The following is a 13143-nucleotide window of genomic DNA, read 5'->3' as shown; positions in this document are numbered from 1 at the left end:
ACATTTTTAAAGGAAAATTATTTCTCAGTACCTGTGCTTCTTACCACATTTTTTAGAGAGTAGCAAATAGCTGTGGCTGCTATCCTGCTGTTTCAAAATATATTTTCAGTAGCTTTCAGTGCAAACAGAGGAAATTCTTAGAGAAGTATTGGGAGTTTTCAGAAGGGTAGACTTAGTATTATGGAGTAAAACAACTTCAGCAGAGATAAAAGCGTATTCTGCCTGTTCAGTGACAGAAATCAAAGGTGTCCTTCCTCTCACCTAACACATCTTTCTAGAATTCCCAGAATAACTGAGATCCAAGAAAATAAAAGCTGCCTTAGCTGTGATGAGAAATGCCAGTCAGAAGCTTGAAAAAATAAAGGAACAAATTCTTGCCCACTGAGAGAGAGTTCATTTACCTGACAAATTTTGAAATTCCTTTATGCACTGTTGTTCTTTGTCATGGAATTAAAGGAATGAGCATATTTTTGTGAGTGAGAGCGTGAGATCAGTGAGAGGAAGGAAGAGAAGCAAACTGAGAAATTGTTCCTAGTTCTGTACCCCATATATTATCTCTGAGCCCTACAGCACAGAGAATCAACAGTCACATTAGAACACATTTATCTCAAGTGAAATGATGGCTTGCACATGCCTCAGAGAGAGCAGTGGCTGGAGTCAGATTGATCATCGTCAGGTAAAATGGAAACGTTCCATAGGCAAAGCCAGAGTTCGATCCCGAGAGTCCCAGCTGAACCTCCCGTTCCCTTTAGAGCTCTTGTTTGTCTGTATTGTGGATGCTTTTTCATTCAGCACAGGTAAGTTTAGACAAGGTAAACCTACTTACATAGACTAAGAGATTAACTGCTTTTTATTTCTCCACTCCATGTTTTGCCTCTGTGACACACTGTGTGCTGTTTCCTGTGTTAAATCTGCACATACCTACACCTGCCTAGAAGCCCATGGTAAGAAGATTCCCTGCTTGTTACATGTAGTAACTCCTGCACATTCCCAGGCTTCTACATTTTTAGCTCTGTGATCTCATTAATGGCTACGAAGAAGCAGAAATTCTAACACTAAAGTAGCAAAGAAAGTAAAAGCAGGTGCAGCCCTGTGGTGTGAGGGAGATGAAATGAATACTTAGAATGAATTTAATGGTACGTAACAGGACATGGGTTTGGTGGCTGAGGGAAGGATATACACCAGGTCATCTGGGATGTGAAATTCCTTACATGCCTGAGCAGGGAGTCTGTTGGCCATATTTAAGCTTTTTCTACTGCCCCTCGTTCAGGGAGTGTTAAGAAGAGGTTGGGGGAGGAATTGGGTAGAAACTTCTAAGTGACTGAAAACCAGACATGGTCACTCCTGAGAACTGCATGGCAAAGGCTCAGAAAGTACCAATGTGCCCCACAGCTGCTTTGGGAGCAGAGGGAGCAGCTGTCAGGGAGATGTGACAAGAGGACTGTCTGTGGAGGAAGATAAATTGCTAAAACACTCATTCCTCTGGAGTGAAACATTCTTCAGGGAACTTGTATTTGAACAAAAATCATATGTTCTTCTTTATGAAAGCAAAGCCCCTTCCCAGGGTGGAAATAGGAAGTAACTAAAATTATACTGATAATATGGAGGGGATCAGATTATTGAAAATCAGCTTGCTTTGCTGTAGGAGAAACTTGGGAAAGGAGGGTGAAAGAGGGGGAAAAGTAAACAAATAAATTGACCGAAGTGATGAGATTATGGGAATCATGAATTTCTCTAAAGAGAAAACAAACCTAGATGAAATAAGCAACTTAGAGAAGCAGATATCTTCCAGCAGATGATTAAACCTGGCCACAAATATCCAGAAGTGAACTAAATACGAGCTGAAAGATTTGAAATGGTGGGAAAAGCTTCACTGACACTGGATTAAGTGCTTTGAAGGTAGAGAAAAGGCAGCCTCATAGAGGAAAATAAGAATAGTTAGAGCAGTACCAGATGGCTTGATTCAAACTGAGAGGTGCAAGAGAGACTGTTTCAGAGGAAGGGACTGTTGCTGGAAAGCAGCTGCAGGTGAAAGGTGTTGTCTTGGAGGTGATGATGGAGGTGAGCAGTTCACAGGAGCAGGGCAGAGAACTGTGGATGCAGTGCTTTGTTTTGCACTGTGAATCAGCTCCTGGGAGAGGAAGAAAAAGTGAATGAGGTGTGAGATGAAGCTTTTTGTAACAGCTGAAGCCACGTCAGATAAGCAACAAAACAGTGACCTGTAAATCTCAAAACTGAATAAAAATTTCCAACCTGAATATCAACAGTCAAAAAAGACCTGTGGGATCTTCTCTTGGCAGTTAAAGGCCAGCCTGGTATAAATTTGAGAGATTATGTAATTTGCAGTGGAGAAGTCTCAAATTCTGATCACGTGGTCATAGCTTTTTTTTTTTTGATTCAAGAAATGTAAAAAAAACCTTATAAAAAGTCTCAAGAGTGCTTAAAAGTAGGTTGGTCTATTTTTATATACTGCAGCTCTGCAGTGCTTTAAGTCAGACTTCCTGGAAGCACTTTGTACATACACTAATTTAGTGTTTGAATACATTACAGAAATATGTTAAGATCAAAAAGTTAAAAGTTCTGCCTAGGTAACGTGTTTTGCATCAGTTTGAAGAAGTGAAATACTGGGGGTTTTCTGAGCCTTTGAATAATTTTTGAGAACTGAACCCCAGGGGATACGTTAAGTATCAATAATCTGCACTACCTAAAAAGACAAATTTTGTGGATTTTGTATGTGCAAAATGATTGGGTAAAGGGGAACATTAAGAAAGTCTGTGATGATGATGATGAAAGCTGATGAAGGCTGTGCAAACAAGCATCAAAGAACAATATGGCAGAAAACACATAACTCTTGAACAAGTGCAAAGGGTATTTACTGAGCTCTGAAAGGGCTGTAAAAACTGGCAATATGAAGAATTAGGTCAAGCATTTTTTTTGTTCCAGTGCAGCCACCCCAGTATTTGCCATTCCTTTAGGGGATGTTGTCAATAGTTTTTTCTTTTGTGGTTAAAAATGATAAATTAATTGAACCAAAGCTACTCTGCTTTCTGAATCATTGTGTAAGATTGCAAACTGGTAGTAGAGTTAAGTTACCGGTAATTTGCTTTGAGATGATCTTGAGATAATCCTTGCTGTGTAATCAACTTCTCTGTAAGTTTATGTCCAGCTTTTGTTGTACTGCTACATCTCTGTAAATCTTCCTGTGTGCAGGCATGATAGAAAGGTGATGGGAATCACTTTTACTCTCTTAATCATCCTCAAAGCAGTTCCAGGGTCATAGACTGTGTGTTGAAGTTGTTACTGTGTTTATGAATTAGTGAATTTGGGTGAGTTAGTGAGTGTTGAGTGATTTAACTTAAGATAAAAACTTAAATTATTGTTCCACTTTGCAGTCTGATTCTAGAACTGATAGTTCCTGCATCCTTTATGCTTGTCTAAAGTATATAACTGATGATACTACACTTTACTAACTTATATTCTTAGGACCATTTGAGTTAAACTGACACAAACCTTTTGTACAGATGGTCTTTTTCAGCCTAAACTAATCTTTAATAGTTGAGTTAAACAATTTCTGAGTTACACTGAGGCCTGTCCCTGTGTGGACATCCTGTCCTGTGGGTAGCTATTCCACACTAAAATTGCAACCTCCTTCTTTACTATCCCCTTACAATTAGAACTGGGCTGTGGTTTATTCTCTTGTTTGCTTTAAATTGTCACCTTTGTCTTTGTTCATTACTTTACTTTTGCCTGACCTCTTTGCTTTAGCTGGGGTGAAATACTCTGTAAGTGTTTCTGCAGGGAGTGGGGCCAGGAAGCCGTTTTGGGTAGGAAATAGGGTGGGTGTTTCCAAGATGTAAATTCCTTTATGGTAATTGTGACACTGTGTTTTTGATGAGCAGGGAGAGTTGGCCATCCAGGTATGTTGATAGCACAGTGTCACCTGCATTGGTGACGTTGTGTGTGCTGGACATGAACTGCAGTAACACTGGTGCAGTGTTGGGAAGATAACACAGAAACCCCCTAGTATTCACATCCATTAATTAATAAAATTAATACATATCTCTGTCATATCCAATTACAAATTTGAGTCTCATTAGGGGTCAATGAGTACTCTACTTAAAATTACTCTACTCTTGACATATATGAAAGTAAAACTCTTTAAATTAATCCAAAGTGTAAGTATCTACAGCTAATTAATATACCTGAATCCCAGTGTAACTAAAATGGGGAGCAATGTGACATCCTTAATTCAGAAACTTGAACTCCATCACATCCCTCTGAGTGTTGCCTGCTCTATTTAAGAGGCACCATTAGGTTTTTTTCTTTCTTTTTTTTTTTTTTCCCCCATCATAGCCTCAGGTTGAGATTGTTTGTAATCTTCCATGAATTCCATGGGAAGACAGGGGTTTGGTCTGGCTGCACTGCAGTCATGGTGCACTGTGAACACTCCATGAACAGTTCACATTCTGATCCAAGCAAATTTTCAGCCCAAATAGAAGAGTATCTTCAGGCATCAAAAGGAGTTAGTGATGGCTGAAGCAATTTAAGTTCTCTGGAGTGTGCTGGTCCTCATTTACTCCAGTGAGGAAGATGGGCACAGGTGCCTGGATGTTTTGCCTAGATGTGCATGCTGGTTCTGTTTTCCAGCAGTACCCGTGTCATTGCCCAGAGCTCTTGGGAACGACTTGATGAGTAGATAGGAACTTGCTTTTGCAGGTTTTTCCTACAGAAACAGATATGGTTTGGAGTAACTGCTCTGCCTGTCTTCCCTCGGGACATGGCAGAAGGATTTTTTTCACTGCTCTTCCTCAGAGTGCTTGTTTGAGTCCCTGTGGAAGGTGTGCCATTTTCTATCCATGGATGGATCCCTAACCTGAGGCAGTTGTGGTGTCTGACGAGGATTCATCCTGGATCCCCACTAACAGATCAGATATCACTTCCATGGGATGGTTTTGACTACACCTGGTACTCCCTCACACCTTTCCGAGCTGCACCTCCCACGGATTGGGTTTGGGTGCAGAAATTCTGGAGCTTTCTCAGGAGAGCTCTCCCCATGTGTGTGCGAGCCGTGCATTCCAGCTGGGAATGCTGCGCTGTGCCTGCAGAGGGTTGTGGTCGGGGGTGGTTCAGAGGCTGAGGCCCAATTTATTTGCCTGTTACTTGGCAGAAGCATCACAGTGGCCAATTTCCTGTCTGGGTTCTCTAAAATGTAAGGTGCAGCTTTCTCAGGGATGAAGATGCTCCTGCTGAACCCTGTTATGAATCACCCTTCAGCTCCCTAAGGACATCCCTGTGTGTGTCACACTGTCTCATGCACACCTGACTCCTTCTGGTGTGCTTGCTTTACCAAGGACAGGTATAATTTTGATCTCATCTTACTCTTCTTAGGTGGTTTTTAAATGAGTGTGGCCGATTCTAATCACCTACTTCAGATTCAGTAATTTAAACTGTAAAAGTGGAAACATCTCAGTTCTTCTGGCGCTGTTTGTATTTTCACAAAGCATTTTTTTCCTCACTGGTCAGTATAATCACATCCTTCAAAGTTAATTTGCAGCAAAATATACAACCTTTCTGTGTAATTTGGCCCTTATTCTTGTCAGCCAGAAGGAATTTTTACCTTAATACAACTATATTTCATTTCATCCTGTATTTGAAGGATATTGCTATATATGCCTTGCCTTAAGCTTGAAAGAAAAAGTTGATGAAATAGTATTTCAGTTTCTCAAATAAATACATTACATGCGAAACAATCATATTTAGTAGTTTTGACATTTTGAATCCTTGTGGGCTAGATATTTAGGAAAAAGATGCTTTCAGAAATTCCACAAATGTGGAAGCATAGAGGGTACCTAACTCATTTCAGAATCCTTTAGGTTTTACCTGCATGGACTCTGAATCTTGTAGACAACATACTTTTTTCCTGACATCTACAGGCATGTCTCTAGCTCCAGATACAGAGAAATTCGGCTTAATTTTTGCAAGCTTTTTGAATAAACTGGTATCTCTTTTCTGCTTCAAAGTTGTTTAGAGACTGAAAAAGGAAAATAAACTCTCCTGCCTTTGTCAGTTTTTAATCAGTTTCTCAATTCTGAGTAGAGTGATAAGCTTTAAGACATTGGTCTTTCTGCAGATACTGCATAGAACAGTAATAAATAAAAGCTTTGGCCTTAATAATTTTTATACTCAATTTAGTATATTTTATGGAAAATTATACCTAGTATGACACTGCAGTTTAAAACTGTGAAGTCCAAGCAAGGTATTTCCTCTCCCAGTGTGTTGTATACAATTCAAAAAGCAATGTCTGTTTGTTTGAGGACCCATTGACTCAAAGTAAAGTTTATAATTGGCTAAAATAAGCACAGGCTTTCATACAGCTTGGCTTTAATTTTATACTTAATATAAGCTCCTTCATAAAGAAAACTGTGTATAGCAAACCAGTGCTTTCAGACTGTAATCTCCATTTAATAACACGGCACTTCTGGTCAGCAGAGGAGACTTGGCTGCCTTCTCCAAGTGAAGAAACAATACAGTTTGGTCAGGCTTCCTGGCATTCCTTGTTTCTCTTGCCTGTGACAGATGTTGGATTTGTGTGGGTGTGGTGGGCTTTTTATAGCACTGACTGAAGAGAAAGTAGGTTGGGGAGATGACAGTAAAGGACTTTCCTCTGTCCTTTTAGATCTGAAAATGCAGCAGTCTAAATAAATAGCACAGTGGGAATGTGGTGAGCTTGAGGACTGAACAAACCCTTCAAGTGGGTTGTCAGATATCTATCTTAATCGCTTCCTAATTTTGCAAAATGTGTTCCCTCCTGAAGCAAAGGGGCAATTAAGGCTGAAGGAGTTGAGAGCTGCCTCCCTGCCACACGAGAGCACTCTGTTAGAGAAGCAGGCTGAGGCTCAGAGATGAGCAGGTGTATTGAACCCTTTTAGTCCTGGAGACCTCCTGGAGCTTGGCTTTGTGCTGGCAGGTTGTCTGGAAGAAGGGTAGGACTGTAACAGCTCCTTCCCATTCCATCTTCTCTGCTGCACACAGATTTCTGGATTTCAGCTGTGCAATGAGGAAATCAGTTGCTTTACTGAATGCAAATTCTTATGGTTTGATAGAGAAAGATCTTCATCCACAGGTAAATACCAAAAATGAGACCTCTGAGCTGCTTTAAACAGTTCTGTCATCTGAACCTGCTTCAGGGATTGTTTTAGACTGATGGTATCCTTCCCTACATTTTACATCTCATCCAAATGGGAATGGCAGGGACAGAACATGCATGGTGTTTGATGACGAGCAGAGGTTTTGGTCCAGCTGAAACTAAAGCAGTTTGCAGAAGACTAGCAAGAAAGCTGCGTATTAACAGGTCTTACTGCATGTCCTTCTCTAGAGTGCCTTGTGATGACACGTGTTGGTGGCCAGTACTGGAGTGGAGCTTGAGCCAAGGGTACCTGTGTTGCACCAGCACTTTGCAGATAGGACTTGGCAGGCATGGAAGTGATCTGACATGTGATGTTCTGTATCTGTGGAGAGAGAGAGTGCTAGATGGGTGATGGGAGAGTGTTCCTAATGTGGGATGTCTGCATATGGGGAGAAGTGAAAACTATAGTATGTTTTCTTCAGTTATTCCATTTTACATTTGTCCTAATGTCTGCAATGGACTATGCTTGCTGTTTTTATAGGAGGAAGAGGAGCAGGAGGAAGAAGATGATGATGAAGATGATGATGACACAGATGACCTTGATGAACTAGATACAGACCAGCTGCTGGAGGCTGAGCTGGAGGAGGATGAGAACAACGAGAATGCTGGTGAGGATGGAGAAAATGACTTTTCTCCCTCCGATGATGAGGAGATTGCCAACCTCCTGGAAGAGGGAGATGAGGGTGAAGATGAGGATTCTGATGCTGATGAGGAAGTCGAGCTGATTCTTGGAGATAGTAAGTGTGTGCCCAGCTTGGTGAGCTTATCCTCTGCTTAAGGTCCTGACAAACATGCCATAAATCTGCCCTGAAATGATTTAGCTGATCATCATCCTTGTTCACCTGTGGTCTCTCTAGGTAATCTGGTAAAAACAGCTCTTATGTGAGAGAACAACTGTGCATTCTGGAAAAGGAGGTATTTCCTTTCTTCAGGTGCTCCCAGGTGTGTGTGTGTGTGTGAGAGAACTTGGCAGGCCGAGAAACTCCATGTGAAGAAGCCTTGTCTGATTGCTTGCCTGTCCTGCCCTTCAAGGGGACACAGGTTTAACTGTTACCTCACCTGTCCTCTGCCTCATTTGTACCTGTAAGGACAAGAAACATTTTCGGTCCTTGGTGCTGTTCTTTCTCTCTTCTAATGGCTTAAAGTGCAAATCCAACATGGCATTTCTGACCTCACTTCCTTTATCAGACTGTTCTGAAGCTACTTTTGGGATACAATTTAAATTGTTCTCTTTTTCTGGCACTCCACAAATGCAGTGGTTTAGAAAGTTAAAGAGTGTGTGTGTGTGTGTGTGCGTGAGTAGCCTGGAACATGCCCAAGAGGAGTGGGAAAATAGGCATGGCACAGCAGGGAGGGCAGGGCATGGCAGTTTGTGCAGGCAGAGCGAGCAGGAACGGTTCATTTCTGACCATCCAGGAGTATCCAAGAGAGGCAGCAGAGTCAGGAGCTGGTAAGAAAGAGCAAAGAGATCCTTTCAGCCCAGTCTTATTAGCATATTAGTTTAAGCTCCCTCAGTTGTGGTGTTGAAACGCTGTGAAGCTCGATCCCTTGGAGCTGTAGGAATCACTGTGTCAGCGCTGTCAGAGGCTGACAGACAGGCAGACCTGCTGATGGCAGATGCAGCTCTCCAGGCCACAGGTTGCCAGGAGTGCCTCTTCTGAGGCTGGAAGCAAAGTCAAGTGACCTGGGAAGACTGCAGAGATGCTGCTTGCCATGGTAGGGAGAAAACTTGTGTGGCCAAAGCTCAAATGGAGTTGAAGCTGCCAGAAATGGAGGGGGGGGGAGGGGCAATTAAAAAAATCTCCTCAAATACATTAATGGCAGTAGGCAATATAGAAATATCATTGTTCCAGCATGGGGATGGTGTCCTCACAAACAGAGAGACAAGGCAGAGGTGTTTGTGCTTTCTTTACCTCTGTCTTCAAAATGGTGACAGACCAAGGGGGGGATCTCAGTGCCCTGAGCTGGAAAACCAAGACTGAGAATGATCAACTCCCAGTCAACCCTGAAATTGTGCTGGATCTTCTGCTCCAGCTGGATCCCTACAAATATGGGGCCTGATGGGATTCATCCCAGAATCCTCAAAGAGCTGCTGATGTCATCACAAAACCTCTGTCGATGATTTTTTTTTTTTTTTTTCCCAAGTGGTCTTAGGAATCCAGAGAGGTCCCAGCTGACTGGAGGCTGCTGAATGTTGTCCCAATTTTCAAGAAGGGCAAGGGGGACCTGGGAAACTCCAGGCCTCTCAGTCTCACTTCAGTGCCTGGTGAAGTTATGGAGATTATTCTGGGAGGGATTGAAAACACCTGAATGACAACGCAGTCAATTGGTGACAGCCAGCACAGATATGAATCCATTAGAGAGTCTCCAAAGGAGGGCAAGGAAGATCTGGAAGGGTCTTGAGGGGGGGAGTGAAGAGCCCTGTGAGGAGTGTCTGAGGGCACTTGGTGTGTTCAGCTGGGGCAGAGGCTGAGGGGAGCCCTTACTGCAGTTACAACTCCCTTGGGAGGGGCAGAGGAGGGGCAGGCTCTGAGCTCTGCTCTGTGGGGACCAGGGACAGGACAGGACCCCAGGGAACGGCCCGGAGCTGTGTCAGGGGAGGTTTCAGTTGGATCTTAGAAATGGGTTCTTCCCCCAGAGGGTGGTTGGGCACTGAACAGGCTCCCCAGGGCAGTGGGCACAGCCCCAAGGCTGACAGAGCTCAAGAAGCATTTGGACAGTACTCTCAGGCACATGGTGTGTCTCAAGGGGATGGTCCTGTGCAGGGCAAGGGCTTGGACTCTGATCCTGATGGGTCCCTTCCAACTCAGCATATTCTGTGATTCTGTGAACATACAGTGGGTGTGTTTCAAAGCAAAGTAAGTCAAAGAACAGTTGAAACAGGGCAGTGGCAGTGGCTTTGGTTCCTTGTGCTTTAGAAGAGGTTCTGATTCCTTTTTGGGAGTAGTCCATGATGAACTTTTTAAGTATGAATGTCTTCCTCCCGTTCCTCCCCTTTTGTCACCACCTTGGGGACATTAGCTCTGTTTGTCAAAGCAGCTTATTTATTGTGCAGATCTTGTTCCTGGGCCAGCTGGGTGTAATTTTTTGAAATGCACATGGGATGGAAGAAGTGAATGGAATTCTCACCAGCAGCATGGCTGACTCTTGATTCTGATTCCTGTTCCTCTGTAATCCAAAATGGCAAATTCCAGACAGGTTTATGCAAACTAACTGCTAAGCAGTTAACTGCAGTTAGATTTACCTATAGACATAGAGCTCAAAATTGGAAGGTTGTGTGGTGCACTGGAGAATAGTGACCTTTCCTCTGGTGTTAAAAAAAACCAACAAAACCCCAAAACTCCCAACTCTTCCAGCTTCTCTTTTCCCCCATAGTTTCTGGATTGTTATCTTGCTTGTGCTTCTTTCTGCACAGCAGCTGCAGCACTGGTTGATGTTCTCCAGCTACTCTGAGGTGGCTGTGGCTGTTCTGGGAGCACTGATGACCCTCAGCTTAGGCTCAGTCCGAGGGATGCTGAGATGGAGCATCCCTTGCTCGTCACAGTGGAAGGGCAGCTGGCTGATCCTCAGGGAGGAGGGTTGAGGGAAAGGGTTTGTTCCCTCTCTGCTTGCCTGTGATTTTTTTATTTTTCCCTAAGGACAGTGTGTGGGAAGGGATGAACCTTCCAGAGGGCCTTGCTTACCTTGACGGGCATTTTACAGATCCACTATAACTGAGATGGCTAAGAGGAAATCTTGGTGTCTTTTTCTTTTCTTTTTAACTATTTTTAATACCTAGTTTACTGCTGCATCCAATGAATTCACATAAGAAAAAGAGCCAACATCACCTCTAAGGTAAGGCAGGAGCCCTCTTGCTGCCAGAGCTGCTACCACTCCCCTCTTGCACAACTGAGGGAGTAGAGAACTTATGTTTTAAGATAAAAAGCAAGCGTGTGTGTGTGTGTGTGACTGCTTCTGGCAAATCCTTTCATGTCTTTATTCTGTACCACAATGAAGAAAACCAGCAAAAGCACAGTTTTCAGGTCACCTGTAATGAGTGCCATGTAGTTAAATTCATTACCGAAACATTCGGGTTGCTAGAGGAAGGTTCTGGTTGTGAATGTATGGGTTGATTCCCCCTCAGACAGGTCCATGTCACTGCATAAAGAATTACCCTGTGCACATTACACAGCAGCCCTGTTTCACCACATCAGGCTGGTGGAACTGTCCAGCTGTGAGGAGTGGCTGCCACATCTGTCCAGCCCCTGGCATGGAGAGCTGTGCAGGCAGCTCACTGCTGGTGTCCCCCTCACCTTGTCAGGAGGGAAAACCTGCCAGCTCATAGGAGTGCACTGGCTAAAGCTGCTCTCCTTGAGCTTCTCTTTAAGAAGGGAAGGAAAGCCCTGGTGCAGATTTCCCGGCTGCTTCTGAGTGATTTGGAGCACTAATGGCCCTGGGTGCCTCTGTCAGTGCTGAGGAGCTGTGGCCTGGAGCAGGGGCTGGCCCAGCATCTGTGCTCCGCCATAAACCAACCATAACCCACGTGTCTCCTTTCCAGCCGACAGCTCCGACAACTCCGACTTGGAGGACGACATCATCCTGTCTCTGAATGAGTGAGGAGCGGCTGTCGGGCGGGGTGTGGGCAGGAGGAGATGCTCCCTTCCCAACAGAAGACCAGAGACCAAATTGGAAACCAGTTCTGAGCACCCCAGCCCTGCTTTTCCTGGGAAAACCCGAGGAACTCCTGCTGGTCCGCCGTGTTGGTTTGAGTCAGTTTGAGGCTCGGGGCTAAGTCTCAATAAAGAGACCTGGGGTTAGGCCTCATTTCTCTCTGCCTTTTTTTTTTTTTATTTTTTATTTTAGGCTGAGATGACTCTCCTCTTCAAGGAAACTTCTGAAGATATTTCACAATATATTTTCTTTGTATAAAGTTCTTTCCTAAAGAACAGAAATAGTTTTATAAAAAAAAAAAAAAAAGGAAAAAAAAAGGCAAGTGTTCTAGTAAAGAGGGGATGACCTTTGTATTCCTGTAGTACCTTGTTACCATGGGGTAGGTTCAGGGGAGAAAAATTGTTTAAAATTAAATGAAATTAAAATTTATGCAACTACCAAGTGAAATAAGAGGATCATGATTTCTAATATTGTTGAGGAGTGAGAATATTTTTATTTTAAATATGATTTTATTTTTAAAAGAAAAGAACTACAGGTGTTATACCTGCTGATGCGCCAGTGTGTTCCAGATGCTTTTGTCCTCCAGGGAAGAGCCCCTGGAGTGTTTGCTAATGGAGATAGTGATACCAGCTGTAGTGGGAGGCTGAAATCCTGGCTGGGCCTAGTCAGAGCCTGGTATTCCTGAAGACATGGGAATCTGGGATTGAAGTTTGGGCCCTTTTTCTCCCCTCTGCCCTTTGTGGTTCAAGTTTTTTAATCTTTCTTTTTTTGTTTTTTTGTTGGTTTTTTTTCCCTTCTTGCCCTCTGTGTGGAAACTGCAAATTGAAGGCCTTTTTCTTTAATGTAAAGTGTATTTATTAAAAAATTAAATACAAATCCCGTGTCTGTTTATGGCTGTGCACTGTAGCCATGCATTCCCCTGCCAGCCATGCAGAGTGGTGCTCCCTGTGCCTGTGGAGCTTGGCTGCAGAGCAGCCAGGTGTAGCTGGTGGCCTGGAAGGAAGGGCAGAGTAAACAAGGGGTGCAGGCTCTGTTAGGATGGACATTGCATGGTCCCTGTGGGTTCCAGTCTGATCACTTGGGTTGCCTGACAGCCTGGAATTCTCAGTGTGGGCATCCAGGCGGGAGCTGGGAGGTGCTGCTTGGTGCCAGGCTGTGGTGCTGTGGGAAGGTGATGTGGAGAGTCCACTGTGTGACTCAGCCAGGGAATTCACCCCCTCCCTGGTGTGTGTCGGGAGCTGGGAGCAGCACCAGCCCTGCTCCTGGGCTCTGGCATTGCCAGGCTGCCCCGGGGCTGTCTGGGCAGA

The 13143-nt window shown here is 43.8% G+C and overlaps 1 protein-coding gene across 1 annotated transcript in view; it reads left to right on the top strand.

Moving 5' to 3' along the window:
• DCAF1 (DDB1 and CUL4 associated factor 1) overlaps positions 1 to 12712 on the top strand; it is a 47409-nt gene extending 34697 nt beyond the window's left edge. Inside the window, exons 23-24 of the mRNA XM_050312865.1 lie at positions 7668 to 7923; positions 11724 to 12712. Of these exons, the coding sequence (XP_050168822.1) occupies positions 7668 to 7923; positions 11724 to 11782 (315 nt within the window). The 3' untranslated portion in view covers positions 11783 to 12712. The remainder of the gene's footprint in view (positions 1 to 7667; positions 7924 to 11723) is intronic.
• The last annotated feature ends 431 nt before the right edge of the window (positions 12713 to 13143 follow it).

The sequence above is a fragment of the Myiozetetes cayanensis genome, unplaced genomic scaffold (genome assembly GCF_022539395.1).
Source record: "Myiozetetes cayanensis isolate MyiCay16 unplaced genomic scaffold, myiCay2020 scf18, whole genome shotgun sequence".
Classification (NCBI taxonomy): domain Eukaryota; kingdom Metazoa; phylum Chordata; class Aves; order Passeriformes; family Tyrannidae; genus Myiozetetes; species Myiozetetes cayanensis.
This window is presented reverse-complemented; position numbering and strand designations above follow the sequence as displayed.